We start from the raw sequence: 18,934 nt of genomic DNA, 5'->3' as shown, positions 1-18,934 counted from the left end.
TATAAATGTATGCTTTTATTGTCATTTCACTGTTAAGACCGCTTGTTTTAAACTTTGGTGCTAACTTTAAAAAAACCTTTTGAATATATAGCACAAACAATTCTTATTAGGCCTATCTAGGCTTCTGTAACAATGGCAGCCAGTTGTTTGTTGTCTCTGACATATCCCTGTTTATAGACAAGTTCTTCACATACTTTCAAACATCATTGCTATGAATTTGACCAGCATAAATATTTATGCATGCCATTTCACCCGTTTAACATTCTGAACATCATTTGGTTTATCAATCATATCGGATTTGCTCTTTGTACAGCCCCTCTATAAACGTACATAAAAGTTGACGGATCCCTAACCCATTGAATTTAGCGGGCGCTTGCACAACAGGCTATAAATCTACCTACGTTGGTATCCAAATTCATGTAGAACGCCTTTCCAATAATGGATGTAGCGGAATGAGCTCTAGTGAGTGCACGGTACTCTCCAGGGTCCAGGCTTAATGGTAAAGACTACGCACGGAAAACGTTGAGTAAAAAAAAAAAAAGGGAGTATTAAAAACAAAAAGGGAGTATTATTTTAAAAGGGAGAAACTATTTAAAATGGGAACCTATTTGTGAAAAGCGGGAGGAAAGTTAAAAGGGATTATTTGTAAAAGGGGAACTATTTACAAAATGGGTGAAAATAAAAAGGGTATTATTTGTAAAGGGGTAATTCAAACGGGAAACTATTTGAAAAGGGTAAATTAAAAAAGGGGAAACTATTTGAAAAGGGGTGATTCGAAAGGGGGAAACTATATGAAAAGGGGAAAAGTCGAAAAGGGGGAAACTATTTGAAAAGGGGGTAAGTCGAAAAGGGGGAACTATTTGAAAAGGGGGAAAGTCGAAAAGGGGGAAACTTTTTGAAAACGGGGAAAGTAAAAAAGGGGGAAATATTTGAAAAAGGGGAAAGCATTTACAAAAGGGGAAAACTAAAATTTGGGGATATGAATTATAAAAGGGGAGTTTGGCGGAGATCAGACACCGTACATAAGTTAGACAAAGACTTAGGGGTTCATTCATAGGATTGAGGGCATGATCGCTGTTTATGCCCAAGGCGAAAGCCGAGGGCATAAACAGCGATCATGTTCCAATCCTATGAATGAACCCCGCTCATACATAGGCCCCTACCCAACATTCTTAGCAAGGCAATACAGATGAAAATAATAAGGGTTTACAAGTTTAAATAACGTTTCCATACCGTTTTCCTTCATAAATTGGAAGAAAATTAGTAGGCCTACTTGCAGGAAGCAGCTCGGCTCATGAGGTCAATGGCCGGGAGTCAACGCGTGATCGCGTCATCTTTTGCGCTCCGCGTGAGATGGGCGCGGTGACATGCGCGATGTCACGCAACACTAGCAAATCGTGGATCGTGTTAATTGGGTTCCAACGCTGCGTGGCGCAGCTTGTTTATGCCCTGCGTACTGGTCATAAACGGTATTTATGACCAGCAAAAGAGAGCGAAAATCCAATCAGAAACGTTGTTATATCGTGAGTATGTATGAACTATTTATCATAATGTTTTCACATGTCATATGTCACTTTCACGTTGATCTGCACTGAGAGAAACACTGTCGAATTTTACTGTTCTTGTTAGTGCGATTATGTGTACAATCATTTATACTTTTGTAAGTTGTAAGATAATATCGTAAGTGTTTACTCTTTGTATTTATGTGTTAACTTTTGTGTTTAGGTGTCATACCTTTTCTGTGTAAATGCCAAAATTGTTACAGACACCCTAAACACTTGGACTTACGGCCGTGTGTCCTGAACTCGCCACCCTTAGCGTTACATGACAAATATTATGAATTTTACACCAACCGGGATTCTAATTAGATTATCTCGACAATCATCAACCCTAAACTAGCAAAAGTATACATTTTTGGAAAGCTGAAGGCATCAGCAAATCCAATATATACATTTCAACTCATTATACAGGGTGACCTGCAAGTTATACAGGGTGGAATAAAAAAGATTTTGATAAAAAATGGGTCACTCAATGCATTGCTTATTACCAACTTACAGTAATAAACTGGAAGTAAACAACATTCATTTGGTTAGAGGAAATGGAGAGCCAACTGACTTGGAAGAAACCAAAATCACAGCTGTTTGGTAATCTCGAATATAGAGTGTCCCAAAGTATGTTAGATTTTTTTACAATTCAACATATTTTGAACCTAAACATTTTCCCCCTAACCCATACAGAAAAAATATGTCCATATTTAGATTCCTCGTCAAATTTCCCTTCAGAAAATTTTACAGTAACTTTCAGATTTTGAAGACATCTGCATTACTTACTACAGTGTTTAATATGACAACGGGTAGTTTTGTATGGAAAAGTTTGTATTTTCTACACTAAACCAATCATAAATGATTAAAAACAATTAGAAGAATTGTTTAGCTGTAAGGCCGTGAGTCGTTTAGATGCTAAATAGAGTCCAAATCCAATTTACAGCCTTTACAGAAGCAGATTACGCACTAAAAATACCAATCCCATAGAGTTTGTGTGTACCACATCCCCCACCACCACATCCCCCACCACCGCCACCCTGCCCATTCTGAATTCTATGAAGCACAGTGTCAGTATTAAAAAAGTTCAAGTATTTCTTTTTACAGGGTTAAAAGTGCATTTTATTTAGCAACAAAATGAGACCACAAGCATGACAATAACTTCTTGCTTGACAGAGATATTATCATTATTTTGTTTTGAGTCGACTTTGGCAGAATGTAACGTCGCCACCTTTTTTTGGTGGCGAGCTCAAGACACACGACCTTACAGTGTACATTATTAAACCAATCCTAACAAACTTAACATTCATGTCAACACATTATTACTTTGGTTTGTATACCTCATTAAGTAACTTTCTCCACCCCCCCCCCACATAAAAATAATCATCACAGTTTCCAACATTTCAAAGATTTCCTTTGACGCTGCTTAACCCTTTTAAAGGTTTTTTTTTTACCTTTGACCTGAGTGATTACAGACTCGTAGACTCCTGAAAGTTATAACCTAATACAGTCACTCGCTGATGAAAGATGGAGTACCATTGATGAAATGGGAGCCAAAATCATGTTTGATACCTCTTTAAGTTGTATCTTTTTATCTGTTAATTGCCTTCTTGAAAGTACAAGTTACCATTTTTGTTATATACATTTGAATGACTTGCTCAGATACTGCCCACTAAGATTTCTGGAAATGTAAGTAATGAAATGATTTAGAATGCTTTAGTAACAACTTACCTCGCAGAAAAAGTTATCAAACACCCAGAGAAGTTGGAAGAAGACAACACAAACAAGAGAGTATGGAGGGTTGTCTGGGAAGTCAGTCCATGCTTCCACCAAAAATGAAATGCCAATAAGAGCCTAACAGGATAAAATAAAACCAGAATACAATTCAGTGCTAGTGTTATTCTAGGAAGATGGGAACAACCTTACAGAGTTATCTATTGTGATTAAAGTGAATACATGTATAATATTGAGTAAGGTTATTTTCAACCATCAAATTTCTGGATTAAATTAAGCAGGAGGCCAGGCGCAGAGCGCAACTTTGCCATTACGAGCCGCTGTGGCCTTATACAGCACTTTGAGTGTACCCATGATCCACCAAATATTTTTCCCCAGAATTTTACACTAATCTTAAAGCCATACTATACAATCTTATAATATGAAACTGATTTTTTTTTCAAACCTGATTTTTCAGCATATTTGTGATGTCCCAACTTACACCAAAGTGGAATCATACCAAATGTTTGTAAGTAGATAGGCTTTCATGACAGGATTCCATAACAATTGATTTTTATTCTGGATATCACATTACCGTTGCAACCGGTCAATATGTGAAAACTACAGCACTGCTGGTGCTGGTTGCAGCCACTACTGTATAGCAGTGACTGGCTGCAACCAGTACTGTAGTTTTCACACATGACCGCCTGCACAGGTAATGTGATATTTTATGGCACACCCGTATATAAAATTTTAATTTGTTGTGTTTGTAAGTCAACAGAGCAATTTTGACATAAAGTCATAATTATGACTCTGCCATAGAACTCGATATTAAACGACCATGATAGCCAGGTTGCTTTCACTTACCCTTGTTACTTTAGCTTAAAATGAATGAAAGCCTTCTACGCAGTTTTATTATTCATATTATTTCAGAATTCTTTTTAGTGTCTTGTGATTGCTGAGGATACATATACCAGTTGTCTTCATCAGATGTGAGGTAATACCATAAACATCTGCATATATCGCGCACCTGCATTTGTAATGGCACATTATGTGATGTGATCAAGCAAAATGAGTCGGACGTCTGGAATATTAATTTTGAGACCACATTATGGGCTCCCTTGATATAACTGAAATAACCAGCAAATAAGGGTACAGACCCTTAATTCTTGTTGGGATTTTCAGGGCAGGGAGCTCTGCATGTTGTGTGTGAATTTACCCCGCTAAGACAAAGGACCCTAAGTAACTTTAGGTTGAAATACTCCTCTGAGGTAGGTAGAGGAGTCACTCATGGTTTTGATGGTGCTATTAATAAACAGGTCAACTCAAATCTTACCATTGCAATCAATGCAGTATGGAAAAGGTAGAGTTTCATGTCAACATCCCAAAATGGACGAGGGTTTAGCTCATGTCCAGCGAAGAAATCGTACAAGGCATTTCCTGTTGATTGAATCAGACAAAATGGGTTACAAATAATAAGTTGTGAAGATATCTATACATCTATGTGCAAAACAATGACAAAGCCTGGCACAACTCCAGGGGCACAACACAGCATAATGGAAGATAATTCACACTGAGGCAAAATAAAACAGGACATCATGATGATGAACACAAGTCAGTAAAAGTGTGTTTGGTCACATAACCATAGAAACAAGTATCGAAAAAAGGCTAAATCAGTAACTAACTAGTAACAGATGCATTGTAATTTTGTGCACGATTCGAGCACCTTGCTACAGTATAACATTTCAAATCTTGATCTCTCAAATTCTAGACCAGTGGCAGTGCAAGGAATTTTTAGGGGGGCCAAATCAAAAAATTTTGTGCAAAATTACTGCAAAAAGTGAACATTTCCATAATTTTGGGTTTTTACTGGGGGCAACTGGGGGAAAGAGTTCTGACTGGGGGTATTTGCACCCCCATGCCCCCCGGCGATGCCACTGGTCTAGATCCTTTGTGGTTTTTACACTAACCTGTGTTTCCTTTGGGTGAAATAGCATGTCCAGGTGCACGTCTAGCCAGAATATAAAGGATCACAGATAGAATCAAGGAGCTCAGCACGGCACCAGCCATCAAGGGCAGGAACTTGTCAAAGATAATGGTCACTCCGCACTTGAAGTATATCATGGTTAGAAAGAGGCCAACGCAGAACACACCATTTATAAAACCTACAAAAAATGGGGTAAATTTTATGAGGATTACCAAAATCTAGTTAAAAATCCAAAATAATGACTGGCTTCCATGTTCATCTCTGACACAATTGGTTATTATCCTTGACATGTTTGCAATGAATGCAAACAGTCTACTCTTAAAATGCATATGCACCAGCATGTCCAGGATCTGTTCCTGCGGGGGGCTCAGAGGGGCTTTCAGAGTTATGCGGGGGGCTTATGGCTAAAATCGCCAAAAAATGGCTGATTTTACATGATTTTTCAGCTCCCAAAGCACCCCCCTGGACACACCACCTATATGTTGACTGTAGATCTTCAAAGAATGCACACTTATCATGCTTTATTTTATTATAGTCTATGTCTGAAAAGTTGTCAACTACATGTGTCATTTTGGTCCACATCATGTGACACTTAAAATTGGCAAAATCTTTATGTTTTACTCAGCGGTTGAAGTAATTTCAAACGGTGTGACAATAATATATGGGCCATCATCAATTTTCAAAGGCTATTGCCAGAGACAGGTCGTTCTACATCGCTGCACTTTTGTCTTTTTTTAGTGTCAAAGAATTGCATAATGCATCTTCTTTTGTAAAGACTAAAATCTATTTATATTTATAGGCCACAATTGAGTAAATAGGCCAATTTCGAAGTGGATAATACAATTTGAAAAAGTAAGTTAAGCAACTAGATTTTTGACTCAGAACAATAATATGCAATTTTTATCATTTAGAAGTGTCAGCATAAGTATATAGCTATGGTGGACCAAAAAAAAAAGGTTTTTCTTCAAAATTTGAAGAAACAGTTGAATTTCTTTCATCATTTCCAAAATGTATACTTTTATAAACTTTTCTTTGTTAGTTTAATAGATTTTCGAACCAAAAAAAATCCTGCATGCATCTTTAAGAGGCCTTTGTGGTTCGTAAAAAAATGCTCCCCCCCTTTTGTCAGTTAGTCAGGGGAAATGCTCCCAGAAGTCGGACGTCATTTAATCATTAACAATTACGGTAATTGAAGCAATTAGTTAAACATTTTTGAGCAGTCTGGGAAATTGAGATCCTCACTTTTGACATTACATCAATGTACCCATGGGTCAATGTGTCCAAGGTCCAAGTTCCATTGAAATCCATCAAAGCATGTGAGAGAAATCAACAAAACAAGTCAACATTTTTTGGCCAAGGGTTAACATTTTTGCACATACTGATCATGATCATACATAAAAGAGAACCTACCATTAAGCCTGTACTTCAGACGTTCTCCTGCCCTCAGTGGTACACCTCTCATTACCTGGCAAAGTGAGGACAGAAATAAAATATGAGAAAATATTCTAACATTTTAAGGGGCAAGCTAGACTGCTGCCCTCAACTGGTCAATGTTCAGGCTGACAACTGAGAATTATATAATACTAGATTTCGAGGTTCTCGGGTTGGGTGGTTCTTGTGACTATCTCTAATTACCCAACACCCGTTACCCATATAGGAGCTTATTATAGGTCTACTTGCCCTGACCTTTTAAACTACTATGATATACGTCTCTCAATGATCAAGACCCAATTTGACACAATAATCAACTTAGTAGTTTTGTAGCTGTGATGCTTACTTGGCTGTAATCTGGAAACCCATTGTTCGCCTCTTCTCCTGCTACCACATATGAGGGATTGAGGGCCCCCCAAATATCCTGAAATTAGTATCTGGATGTAGGCTGTTATTCAAAACATGATTAGGGTTTAACTACGGAAAAAAATATTGCACCACGGAAGTAGTCATGTTCTGCTACTAATAGGCCTCTGCACGTGTGCCGTTTTGAAATATGTGTTGAAAATAGGCCTATTGATCCGATGAGATGCACCTGCACGATTAACCACACTGTAATGCTTTCCGATGCTCGCACTGTGCCCGTCGGTACTCCGCGCACTACGCGATAGCTCACCACTTGAACGCGATACGCACCGTGAGCACGCGTTAGCGAGCCACGCGCACGCGATTGCGCGCGGACAGAGGGACGGACGGACGGACACGCCATGATTAGTATTATGATATATCTTCATGCAAAATAAAAAACTGCATTTTAATATGGACCAACACGTGGTGCGCTTTGAGGGATGTGAACATCTAGAAAGCGTCTCAGATAAATACCATTTTATTATCTTTTTATTATTATTATTGTTAAAAAATAATTATTATTAAAAACGTTTTTGACTTTTACCCAGAATCTGACGAGAAAAGAGACTGTGCAATTGTGTGCAAATTGACTAAATTGCTTATGGATCATACAACAACAACATCAACAACAACAGCAAGCAAGAAAACATGCAAACAATAAAAGAAACATCCGGACTTCAACCAACAGCATTTCACCCCTGATGACGTAAAATATTCAGATCAAAAAGTGTTGTTGACCAGTGAAAAAGAAACATTATTATTTCCCACTTACCCTACCAACAGGTATCATATGGAGTATAAACTGGAATACCATCCATCCCACAACAATCTCATAAGCAGTGATGTCATAATAATCAAACCAGTCAAGTGATATAACAGTCGGGAATGCAAAAGCACAATTCTTGTCATTGCAGGCAAAGTAGAGGTAGAATGCAAGGAATGGTAGCACCAACATCACGATCGAAACACCTGGAAACAACATTAAATAAAATATTTACTGGATCAGCTTAGATTGTGATTAGGCCAAAAAAAAGGGTTTGTTTGCCTATAAGAGACAAAAACTGGAATGTCAGGATATCAACAGCTATAAACTTACCAATTGGTCCACCAAATTCATAATGAGCTGTTTTGGGTACGCGGAATGATTTGATATCAACAGGAGATTCTAGGATTTGAACCCCAGACCTGGAAGCTGAACGTGTACTGTATGTTTCAGTCTGTGTAAAAAGAGAGGGAAAAAAATTTGAAAATATTAAAATGAGAATTCAACTTGAACTTTGTTACCATATATCATACACATTGATTTTAGGTTGTATGGGTCAGGTGAACATGTTAGTAAATGCCAACTACCAAAAAAGGTTTCAAAATGTAAAAAGGGCCCAAAGTTTAAAAAATCTTTACTGTGTGGCTTTTCACCCTTTTTAAAAATTGGTCCCATTTATGAAAGTTTCTTAAGAAGTCTTAATAGTAAGTGCAAAATGCTTCTAAACAAATCCAAAGTTTGATGTTACATACCTCGATCAATGACAGTTTTTTGCTCAATTTTAGCACTTTCTCAAATTGACGGTGGCTTCCTGGTGGAGCTGACGTTGGTGGTGCTGTCTGTTTTAGGACTTGGTCACATGTGGAGAGCGGCATGATAGAGGGAGACGGCAAAATCATTCAGCAGTATGGCAATTTCCATACACTTGGAACTAAATCAGGAAGTGAATTTCGCAGCTGCCGTGATCACTTGTATGCGCCGTTCAATTTGCACACTGACAATTTTGGCACAGGAATTTTGAATATTGTGTGGTGAGAGCTGGCTGTTTTTATGGTCAATATGACTTTGTTTAAAATAAAACCATGTGATTTCGTGCTTGATAATTACATATAAGACATAATGTTGTAATTGCCATACACTTCCTTTAATTTGAGGCGTAATATCAAGTGTTGGCTGAGCTTGAGGCAGCATACATACGTACCCTTGTGACTGTTCTTTTCACATCAGATTGTGCTGTGCTTACTTCAGTGGTCCTGGTTGACGTACGGGTGGGTGTTGTTTTGGGCTTAGATGCTGTACGTGTAGGTGTTGTCTTGGTCTCCTTGGCTGCTTTCGTTGATGGTTTTCGTCCCGGACTCCTTGATGATTTACGTGTTGGTGACTCCTTGCGACCAGGTGATCGTGATCGTCTACGAGTTGGGGATTTGCGAGCTGGTGATCTTGAACGTGATCGTCGTCTAAAGGAAGATTCCCTCTGTTAAAATAAAAAGCGATGTATTTTCATTCATGTTTAGAAAATAATCAAGGAGAAAATCTACCTCATGAGAACTACCTGCCGATTGGCCAAAATGAATATTCATATTGTGTTCAATTTTGAACCAAGCAAGGAGGGTATTAATAAGATAATCTGCAAATGCATGTTTGACCAATAGTTTAAAGGCTAGTCATAATTGGCAATTAAAATGAGCATTATCAACCAATCAGAAATGATGTTAGATGACCAGTAGTGTCCAGGGGGTTAACATCAAAATGTAAAAATACTACTGAGCAGCTGATAAAATTGAATAATTTTTATAATAAAACTCTGAATATATCTGGAGAACATTATGTTTACATCTAGGATCACCTCATTGTAATAGACCCCAACTATAAATACCGTAAAACTTGATAGTTCGCATATGTGCTTTTGAAAACATGAAATTGCACCAAAGTCCGGCGCTTTACCAACTGAGCTAATGGGGTTGAGACCACAGAATTAAAACCAGAGAACCAGGACTCGACCGCCATCTTGATACAGGCATGGAGCAAAAATTGGGGGTATTCAGTTTCCCTCGGAATGCGCTTGAGGCATTCGTTGTCATGCAAGCGCGACATGGATGATGGGCGCATTTGAGAGACGCACTTAATGCGACCTGCACGCGAGTACCAAGACGTTTCAGATGAGACGCAGAATTGTTTTCGTTCGTCTCCGTGCACCGTCGGCAAGGACCCAAATACCCCCAATTTTCTCCCATAGGTGACGGCTCGATTTATGTGGCGGTATAGGGAGTCCTTCTCTAATTCTGTGGTTGAGACACACATTTGCAGGTTTACTTGTTCATATATAACTATGTGTATCGATGATTTGCTCAAAACCCTTTACATTTTGGTGGATGAGGCTCTTCATGTTTGCATGTTTTACAGTATGACAACAGTTGACGGTGAAAAGAAACAAAACTGATGAAAACATACTGTCACATTTCTTTCTTCCAGATCATTTTTAGTTCCATCTTCAAATTTGACTTCATAGCTATCTTCATCTATGGCTGTTACAAGTGCAGGAAACCAAAGGGCACTTCCAGGCCATTTGGCCATAACCTTTTCTCCAGTCTGCAGCCCCTTCATGTTGATTCTACAAAAGCAATGAAATAAAGGAAATATTTTGATATTAAAATACAAAGACTAGTGTATTTTTAAAGGAACACTGAATTACAAAACAAAACAAAAAAAACAAACAAATGAGGAGGGGGGGGGTACTCAAATTTACTTTCTGAAAAAATTTAGAACATTTTGAAATAAGGATCCATCCATATACCAAAATTTTGGCCTAGAAAAGGGGTCATTGATAGTATACCAAAAGGCCGAAAATGCTACCCATGCTTGCGGCACGTCCCCGTATGGCCATTTGTACCGCCCCAGTTCACCAGTTTGGATAAAATTACCAATAACTGAGGAGGGGAAATAGCTCCATCTAGGAATACTAACATTCAAATTACATTGTATTTTATGAATGAATAACATAATTCACACAATGGAACCATCACTTCGGGTTTTCTTGAAATAGGATTAGAACATCACCAAAATATGCACATTGTAAGAATTCTAAACCAGGGGGGGTTCTCAGTACAAATGACCAAACGGGGACGTGCCGCAAACATGGGTAGAATTAAAACCAGAGAATCAGGACTCGGCCGCCATTTTGATACAGGCATGGAGCAAAAATTGGAGGCATTCGTTGTCATACATTTGAGAGACGCACTTGATGCGACCTGCACGTGAGTACCAAGACACGTCAGATGAGACGCAGAATTGTTTTCGTTCGTCTCCGTGCACCGTCGGCAAGGGCCCGAATACCCCCAATTTTACCCCCATGGCTGACGACACGATTGTATGTGGCGGTATAGGGAGTCCTGGTTCTCCTTCTCTAATTCTGTGATGTATACTGAAAATTGACTTAGAACTACCCTTCAATGAAGCCTTGAATTCTGCACAGAATTACATTATATAAGATTCACCCAACTTTCTTTTTAAAAGATAACTACAAAGAATTTGAATACGGATCCCTTTCATTAGGCCAATAAAAAATAATGGTTTGTCTCAAAGCTCACAAGTGGTTTGAAAACAAATGCGAAATGCGATTTTTTTATTCCCGACTTTTTCATGGTATTTGGAGAAAAAAATCTGATTTTCGCCAAATTTTTCTGGAAAAACTAAAAAAAACTAAAAAAATTTTGAAATAAAAAAAATTACCGCATTTGTTTTTTTCCAAATCTCACGATTTTACAAATGCGCCGCTTTGAGACAAACCTTTTTTTTTTTTGCCTTATAAAGTTTCAATATAATTATGTTGCAAACTTCATTGCAAGGGTCAATGCACCATTATTAAGGGTGGTCTTAACCCTGGAATTATGGAAACTTTCAGGCATCATAACTGTAAATTTGTTGGTCTAAAGAATATAAAAGTATACATTTTTAGAATGGCAATGACTTGATGAATTCATCTGTGAGGTCAAATTTGGGCCAAAATGCTAATTTTTGGAGAAAAATCAGAAAATCACAATTTTTTTTTCTTGATTTAAAAAAACTAGATAAGAGTATCTAGGATCCGTTTTTTATTTTCTTGAATTTTGACCAACTTTGAGAAATTTGCACCAAAAATGGCCCAAATTTGTCCTCAAAGATGAATTTATCATGTCTTTGCCATTCTATTAAATATGTATACTTTTAAATACTTAAGACCAATAATTTAGCAGTTATAAGGCCCGAAAGTTTCCATAATTCCAGGGTTAAGACCACCCTAAGATGTAAGTTGATTTTGGTCAGTCCCATAAGTCTTTGTGTGTGATGTCATCATGCCGATGTGCACATCATCAGCAAACATCATTACTGCGAATTTAAAAGCTGTGAAGTGCGCAGTAACAATGTGCTCATCGGCATGATGGCATCAAGGGTCTAAATGCAAAGGCTTATGGGATTTACTGAAAAGGTAGGCTTGCATATAACAGGCAACATGGAACGCATAATAGCAAGATTACTTTGGATGGAACAAAAATTTATATAAAATACATGTACATCCCTGTTAATTAATTTTTTGAAATCTAAGGTCTTAGCGTATTTCGTGATCCTAGCATTTTGAAGTCAATATCCATGACAAAAGCTTATTCTCAAAATTTCAGTTGATTCCGATAAATTGCGTTTGCGAGTTATGCACATGATTATGTGTATTACACTGCTCCATATAGCCACTGTATTCAAGTAATTCAAATTTGACCATATTTTTGCTAAACAAAGTAATCTGTAAGAATTGTTTTGCGCATAAACATTATGTAGCCAGAGGTTTCCAGTTGTATAACCTTTTGAGAAAAATGAGGGGAGGGGGAGATGAGGCTGTGGATTACAAAATGCCCCTGTAAATGCAACAGCATTTACACTTCCTGTGAGTGACACCATCAGCCTTTCACCATCTTGTGGGCAAAAGCTGGTAAATCAATATGTTATATTTCCCTTTTATTGTCATGGGTGCTATATTATCACACGATTTCTTTTCTTTCGAATGTAATTATATTGATTAAACCCACATGGTAGCTGTAAAATTATGTCACACTGACAATCTATCTCATACCATGGCCATCAATCCCACCTTATGGCAAAACGACCCATTTTTTGTTCTTTTCAGCCACTTTTTGACAATTCAGGCTGATTGCCCCCCCCCCCACACACACACATTTCATGCTGGATTGGTGCTAATGACCATGGCCAACTGTTTTTTCTTATGTAAAGGAAATCAAAATAGCCCAAACTCAGTACTTGTTGATACATTTGGTGGAAACTTATGAACACATAATTCCCAATTTTTTTAGGTCCCATGCATATACCTTTATGCATTGACCTGATAACACAAGAAATGAAATCAAAGGCCCGACTATTTTGTGTTATACAGGTTACACTGTATGTCTCAGCTTGAGAAGTATTATCCAGTGGAACCAAGTCAGCAACCTAGGACCATTAACATACTTCTGTTGTTAACAGGAGATTGTGTTGTCAGTAGATATGTAGATATTCATAGCATTTTTTTCATTATTAGTAATTTAGTGTTAACAAGTTTCCACTGAAAGCTGTATTCTAAGAATACCACCAAGCACTCCGACAAAATTGATGTACATGTTCTGCACTTACAAGATTTCTTTTTCTTTTTTAGAGACTTTACTTTATTGTCAAGATTCTCAAAATACACGCAATACAAGACATTGAATTTACAAGACAATTCACTGGTATCTACATTATACTATGGTCTTATCATCACAGTACCAATAATTAACCAACATATCGTCGTTGGGCAGGAAAAACCTCCTATGTGCTTTGACCCTGAATATGTTTAAAACAAATCTGCCAATAGGTTACATAAGAAGTTTTGATTTAAACATGTTCAGGGCCTGACACATAGGAGATCACTGGTAGGATTTAACAATAATTACTATAAGCAAAATATCCAATTCTCGATCATGAGAGTCAACATGGGACGCACAGATATTGTGTCGAGCGTACTACACAAAGACCACACGCTTACGGAGCATTGAGAATTGACCAATCACGGTCTTAGGTCATGTGATTGTGTTGTTCCACAAAAAGTACCATGATGCAACAGTATGCAGAAGGCACATCTTCTCATGATCGAGTATTAGATATTTTGCCTATAACAATGTTTGATCACTCAGCTATGTCTCTTATTTGCGGACTGCTATTAATAAGATCTTAAAAATTCAGATTAGGACTTTATAATATTGATGGAATAAATTGATTCACAACAAGGTCACAATTCAAAATAATTTCAGTTAAACATACATTGAAGTTCTTGTATGACGTTCTTCCATGAGATGCATTGCATATACAGCACAAATTTGAAAGTACAATACAAAACATTTCTAAAATGTTATGAAAATTATTTCAAGATGTCAATTATTTACAATATTCAGGTAAATATGACACATGAGAGCCATTCTACATTGCAGAGCATTATTTATTCCTTCATTCTGTATTGTTTCAATAAAATATTAATCATTTACAATTAAAAGGTGCACTTGTTAAATGCCCCTTACAGACCATAAATGAATAAAAATTAATTTATGAATGTATTGTCAAAATTAAAACTAAAAATGCCTCCCCCATCAAAATTCTAAAACTTCATACTATAACTTAAGAGAAACATAATTCATACTGACATAAACAAGCAGTATTGTTGCAAATTGTGAAAGATCCTTGCAGTCTTTCATTATCATGGCTCAAGACTTTCCTACATTGCTAAAACTGAATAAAACACTTATAATAACAGATAAAACTACAAACTCAAGTTTATTTACAATATATGCAATTGAATACTAACCCTGATATATACAAAAGAGGTCAATTTAGGGCTACTATTACTTGCTGACCTTGCTCCTATTCTACAAAGCTTGTGGTTTTTACACAAAAATAGCTGCATTAAAGTTTCACTACAAATGCTCACCAGCTCTAACCCTATGAAAGCCTCTTTGATAAAAACTATAGGTCTAATGAAAGTTATGAAACAAATGAGTTGTTAAAATGCAATGATTATTGCACTGCATCACTGGCATAAACGGATGCAAGTATATGAATCTACTTATGCCCGTAGTACTACTCGAGACAGGCAACCTTATTGGCATTCTCACAGCCCATTTGCAAACATCCAAATTCTTAATCGAAATATTTCTTTCAACACTAAAGCAAACCACAAGCATTTCCCTGTCTCTGGACTTGAAATTTGATTAAAGAATAATTAAAATGAGCAAAGTTTATATTGTATTCATCAACTGGATATGCCAAAAAAGTACACAACAGGTGTGAATGATTTGAAGTTGTGTGTTCAAATATTGAAATACAGTATGTATGCTTAGCATGCTATTCACAGAGGTCAACTTAAATACATCTTACAAAACCATCATTCTGCTGCAAAAGAATCACTATATACAAAATGTACCTTTCTTAAAAATACGTGACAAGACTACTACACATTTGTAAAATTGTGAAATTCACTTACAAGTGTGACACTAGAAATTTATACATCCATGATGTATTTTGCTGAATGGAAAGAAAGCCACCAATCAAACAAACACCCTGTTTCTTGCAATTTTCATAAATAAAACAATCGCCCTCCCAAGTCATTTTGTTTACCAATTTTCATTTCAGCACATTGGAATCCTAAACCAGACCAGAGTTGATAAAGTACTCTAATCCCATGCAAAAGCACCTGAATTTTTCTAGTCAAAAGTAATTTTCCGCATGTATCATAGCATATAATTTTCTTTCAACAAGTTTGCATACATTAATAATTATTATTCACCTGAGTTTCACAAGAATACATTGGCTAAATTGTGTAATGAAAAATTTATTGCTTGGTACAGAATGATTAATCCCTAACCAAAATTCCCAATTAACTTCAAATGAAAGTGTCACTATTGTTTTGACATTAATCTTCTAGAAACATTTCAGATACATTGTATGTTTTAATTAAAAGCCTGTGTAAGTGCACATTAACGTGACAAGGTGAATTTCATCATTTAAGGACTGTGGTTAAAAAAATATAATACTGGACTTTATTTCAGTTTATTATATTCATACAATCTTGAGTCGTATGAAAGCCAAATTGTTCTCAACCTGATAGCCTAAACCAAAAGAGTGCGAGTTAGAATTGCATTCAAATTGGAGATGTTATATCCAAAACAAGAGCATATATAAAGTGCTTACTCAGCGACTCTTTATCATGAAGTTGAGCAATTCTAATCACTGGTGTGCAACTTTGCATTCCAGAATTTCACCTCAAAACTTGGAATGTAAAAGCATCAGGTTTGACTTGCTTTTGAAGACTAGAATAAAGATACCACAGAGCATTTTTAAAATTTAATAAATGTATGGGATAAATCTGTAGGGTACTCTCTTGCAGTAGCGATCCCAGGCAGCTCCATACTTGTCCTTGCATGCTTTGCTGTCGTCCCTCTCACGCGCGACCAAGAAGAGTATCAGGACGATTGGATAGATGTATGGGAATATGCTGTTGAATCCTGTTATAGAAAGAAAAATAATATTGATGAGGCACATTGGTGGAACCTATAGAAATGTGTTTAAACCAAAACAAAGTCAACGTGGGTCCAACCATGGTCATTTTTTCTACCTTGGCAAATCAGTGACGTCAAATCCCAAGTGTTTGCTCAAAGCTATGGGTACACCACAGAATTAAAACCAGAGAACCAGGACTCGACCGCCATCTTGATACAGGCATGGAGCAAAAATTGGGGGTATTCGGTTTCCCTCGGAATGCGCTTGAGGCATTCGTTGTCTCGGCAAGCGCGACATGGATGATGGGCGCATTTGAGAGACGCACTTGATGCGACCTGTACGCGAGTACCAAGACGCTTCAGATGAGACGCAGAGTTGTTTTCGTTCGTCTCCGCGCACCGTCGGCAAGGACCCGAATACCCCCAATTTTCTCCCCATAGCTGACGGCGCGACTGTACGTGGCGGTATAGGGAGTCCCGGTTCTCCTTCTCTAATTCTGTGGGGTACACACACATGTTAAAAGACGCTGCATATATATACGTGCATGAAACAGCTGCCTCAAGGCATTGACATCACTGACTAAAGACTAAGGATAGTATATTTGGGAGTTTTTGTTTCACAGCAACATGTAGAGAACAACCGATTAAATTGGGTTGATTTGAATCACAACTTTTATACCAAATGGCCCTATGACCCAAACAACCAATACAACAGAGGTTTTTTCGTAATTGCAACCAAGCGTGGACACAAACTGAACTCGGCACCTGATAAGGTGGACACATGTCAAACAGGTGTGGTCTGTGGATGGTCCACAGTTCCTTTCATGAATTAGGAACCCAGATTAGAAATACTGCAAAATGCATTTGATGTTAAGTCTCCCATTGGTAGGTTCAATACCGTATTTATGCACATTGTATGTATACACATAAATCAGTAAGGGCTCATATTGAAATTCCTTTACACAGGAAGGTATGCGCCATCCTGCAGCTTTCCTGTGCTAGCCTTCTTTTGTTAAAATCCAGGACAGGGTGTATCACTGATGCATATAATCCATCCGTTTTATGACCGAGCTTTCCTGAGGCGCGCGCTTAACAAGGGGAATCCTGCCTTCTTTCTGTGTGAAAACATGGTAGGGTATTTCAATATGAGCCCTAACAAGGCTGTGCCGGGCAATTAAAAACTGATGCACGCCATCCGCATAGCTAAATGGATATTTTGAATAGGACTGACACATGTCTTCACATGTAAATGAAAATGGAAATAGATCAGGTACCCATTTTTACACTTTTTTATGACTGCATTTTAACATCTTTAATTACAGCGTACTTACCACAATAGAAGCCAAAAGACAGAGCCATCATGATATCGCCAAGGTAGTTAGGCTTACGTACTTGACCCCACCATCCTGCAACCAGAAGTCTCCTGCTAGATGATGTTGGTATACTCTCAAGAGCTGTGGAAATGAAAAGTTTAGTTACATTTAGGTAATTTATCAGCATGTTTGACAGCATCATGCTTTTAAAAAATGTAACATGCATAAAACTAAGCAAATTTTGCTGACAAAATGAGCAATTCTATGATTTCTCAGAGGAAAGAAAGATTGGCAATGAGAAAAAGCAATAAAAGCTGTTGGGGCAAAGCAAATCAAGGAACAGTATGCTAATTTTGGGAATATTTTGAGCAAACTCACATTAACTCTAACACCAGTAAACACTACAAGGATAACCACTGCGCATGCATGAATCTGACGTGATGCCATGACGCATTCACCCTAAGTGCTATATATATCGCTGGCTGGGCCAAATGAAACCTATTTTCTTGGCACACAAGGGTGTAAGGTTCAAATTCGGGGACCAAGTGACTTCTTAGTCATCTTATTTTCTTTTTTGTTTTTTTAAAACTTACCAGTGTTAAGGTTAACGTAATATTTACACTTACAGATAAACAATAGCACACAATTTCAATTTACCTGCCATGTCCTTGCTGTTAGGGTTTCTCCTGAACTGACACTTCATTAAGTTTGATTGCCTGTACACAATATAGCCAGCCACTGCAAAAAACGTATAAAATTTGTTAATTTATTAGCAATGCAAAAAAGTATACTTCAAACTTAGCAAATAGATTTATTTTATCATTATCAGTGATGTGTCACACCAGCAACAAGAATAGGCCCAACTGCATTGCCACTTGGTTGAAACCGACATCTACAAGACTACAACCAGTGCTGTACGGTGCGACCATTTTAGGCGCATTGGCGACTAGATTTTTTCTGATGCGACTAAATATTCAACCCCTGGCGACAATGGCGACCAACTGTTGAAGCTTTTAATCACCAGCAAATGCAAAATACGTATGTAACGTACATGTACATGTAGCATTCAAGAGTACGAACGTATGCTATGAATATGCATTTATCATGATGTCTTGATGGGGACTTCCTGGAAAACATATATAGGCCTACACTGTACATGCTATGTATGAAGTATGTAGCGTAAATGGGAATATTGAGTACAGCAGCTATGAACATTCAACGCATGTGGC

The 18,934-nt window shown here is 37.5% G+C and overlaps 1 protein-coding gene across 5 annotated transcripts in view; it reads right to left on the bottom strand.

Annotated features, from left to right (window-relative positions):
* Positions 1-18,934, bottom strand: part of LOC140153069 (delta(14)-sterol reductase TM7SF2-like) — a 67,776-nt gene that overhangs the window by 32,449 nt on the left and 16,393 nt on the right. For 2 of the 5 annotated variants that reach the window (XM_072175670.1, XM_072175675.1), the window contains exons 2-9: positions 10,295-10,454; positions 9,045-9,317; positions 8,177-8,297; positions 7,853-8,049; positions 6,652-6,706; positions 5,225-5,419; positions 4,591-4,694; positions 3,273-3,395 (exon numbers count right to left, since the gene is read on the bottom strand). In XM_072175670.1, the coding sequence (XP_072031771.1) occupies positions 3,273-3,395; positions 4,591-4,694; positions 5,225-5,419; positions 6,652-6,706; positions 7,853-8,049; positions 8,177-8,297; positions 9,045-9,317; positions 10,295-10,447 (1,221 nt within the window). In that variant the 5' untranslated portion in view covers positions 10,448-10,454. Of the gene's footprint in view, positions 1-3,272; positions 3,396-4,590; positions 4,695-5,224; positions 5,420-6,651; positions 6,707-7,852; positions 8,050-8,176; positions 8,298-9,044; positions 9,318-10,294; positions 10,455-15,754; positions 16,399-17,723; positions 17,847-18,362; positions 18,444-18,934 lie in introns of those variants that run through there. The other 3 variants (XM_072175673.1, XM_072175674.1, XM_072175671.1) reach the window with 2 other exon arrangements.

This window comes from Amphiura filiformis, chromosome 5, assembly GCF_039555335.1.
Source record: "Amphiura filiformis chromosome 5, Afil_fr2py, whole genome shotgun sequence".
Classification (NCBI taxonomy): Eukaryota; Metazoa; Echinodermata; class Ophiuroidea; order Amphilepidida; family Amphiuridae; genus Amphiura; species Amphiura filiformis.
This window is presented reverse-complemented; position numbering and strand designations above follow the sequence as displayed.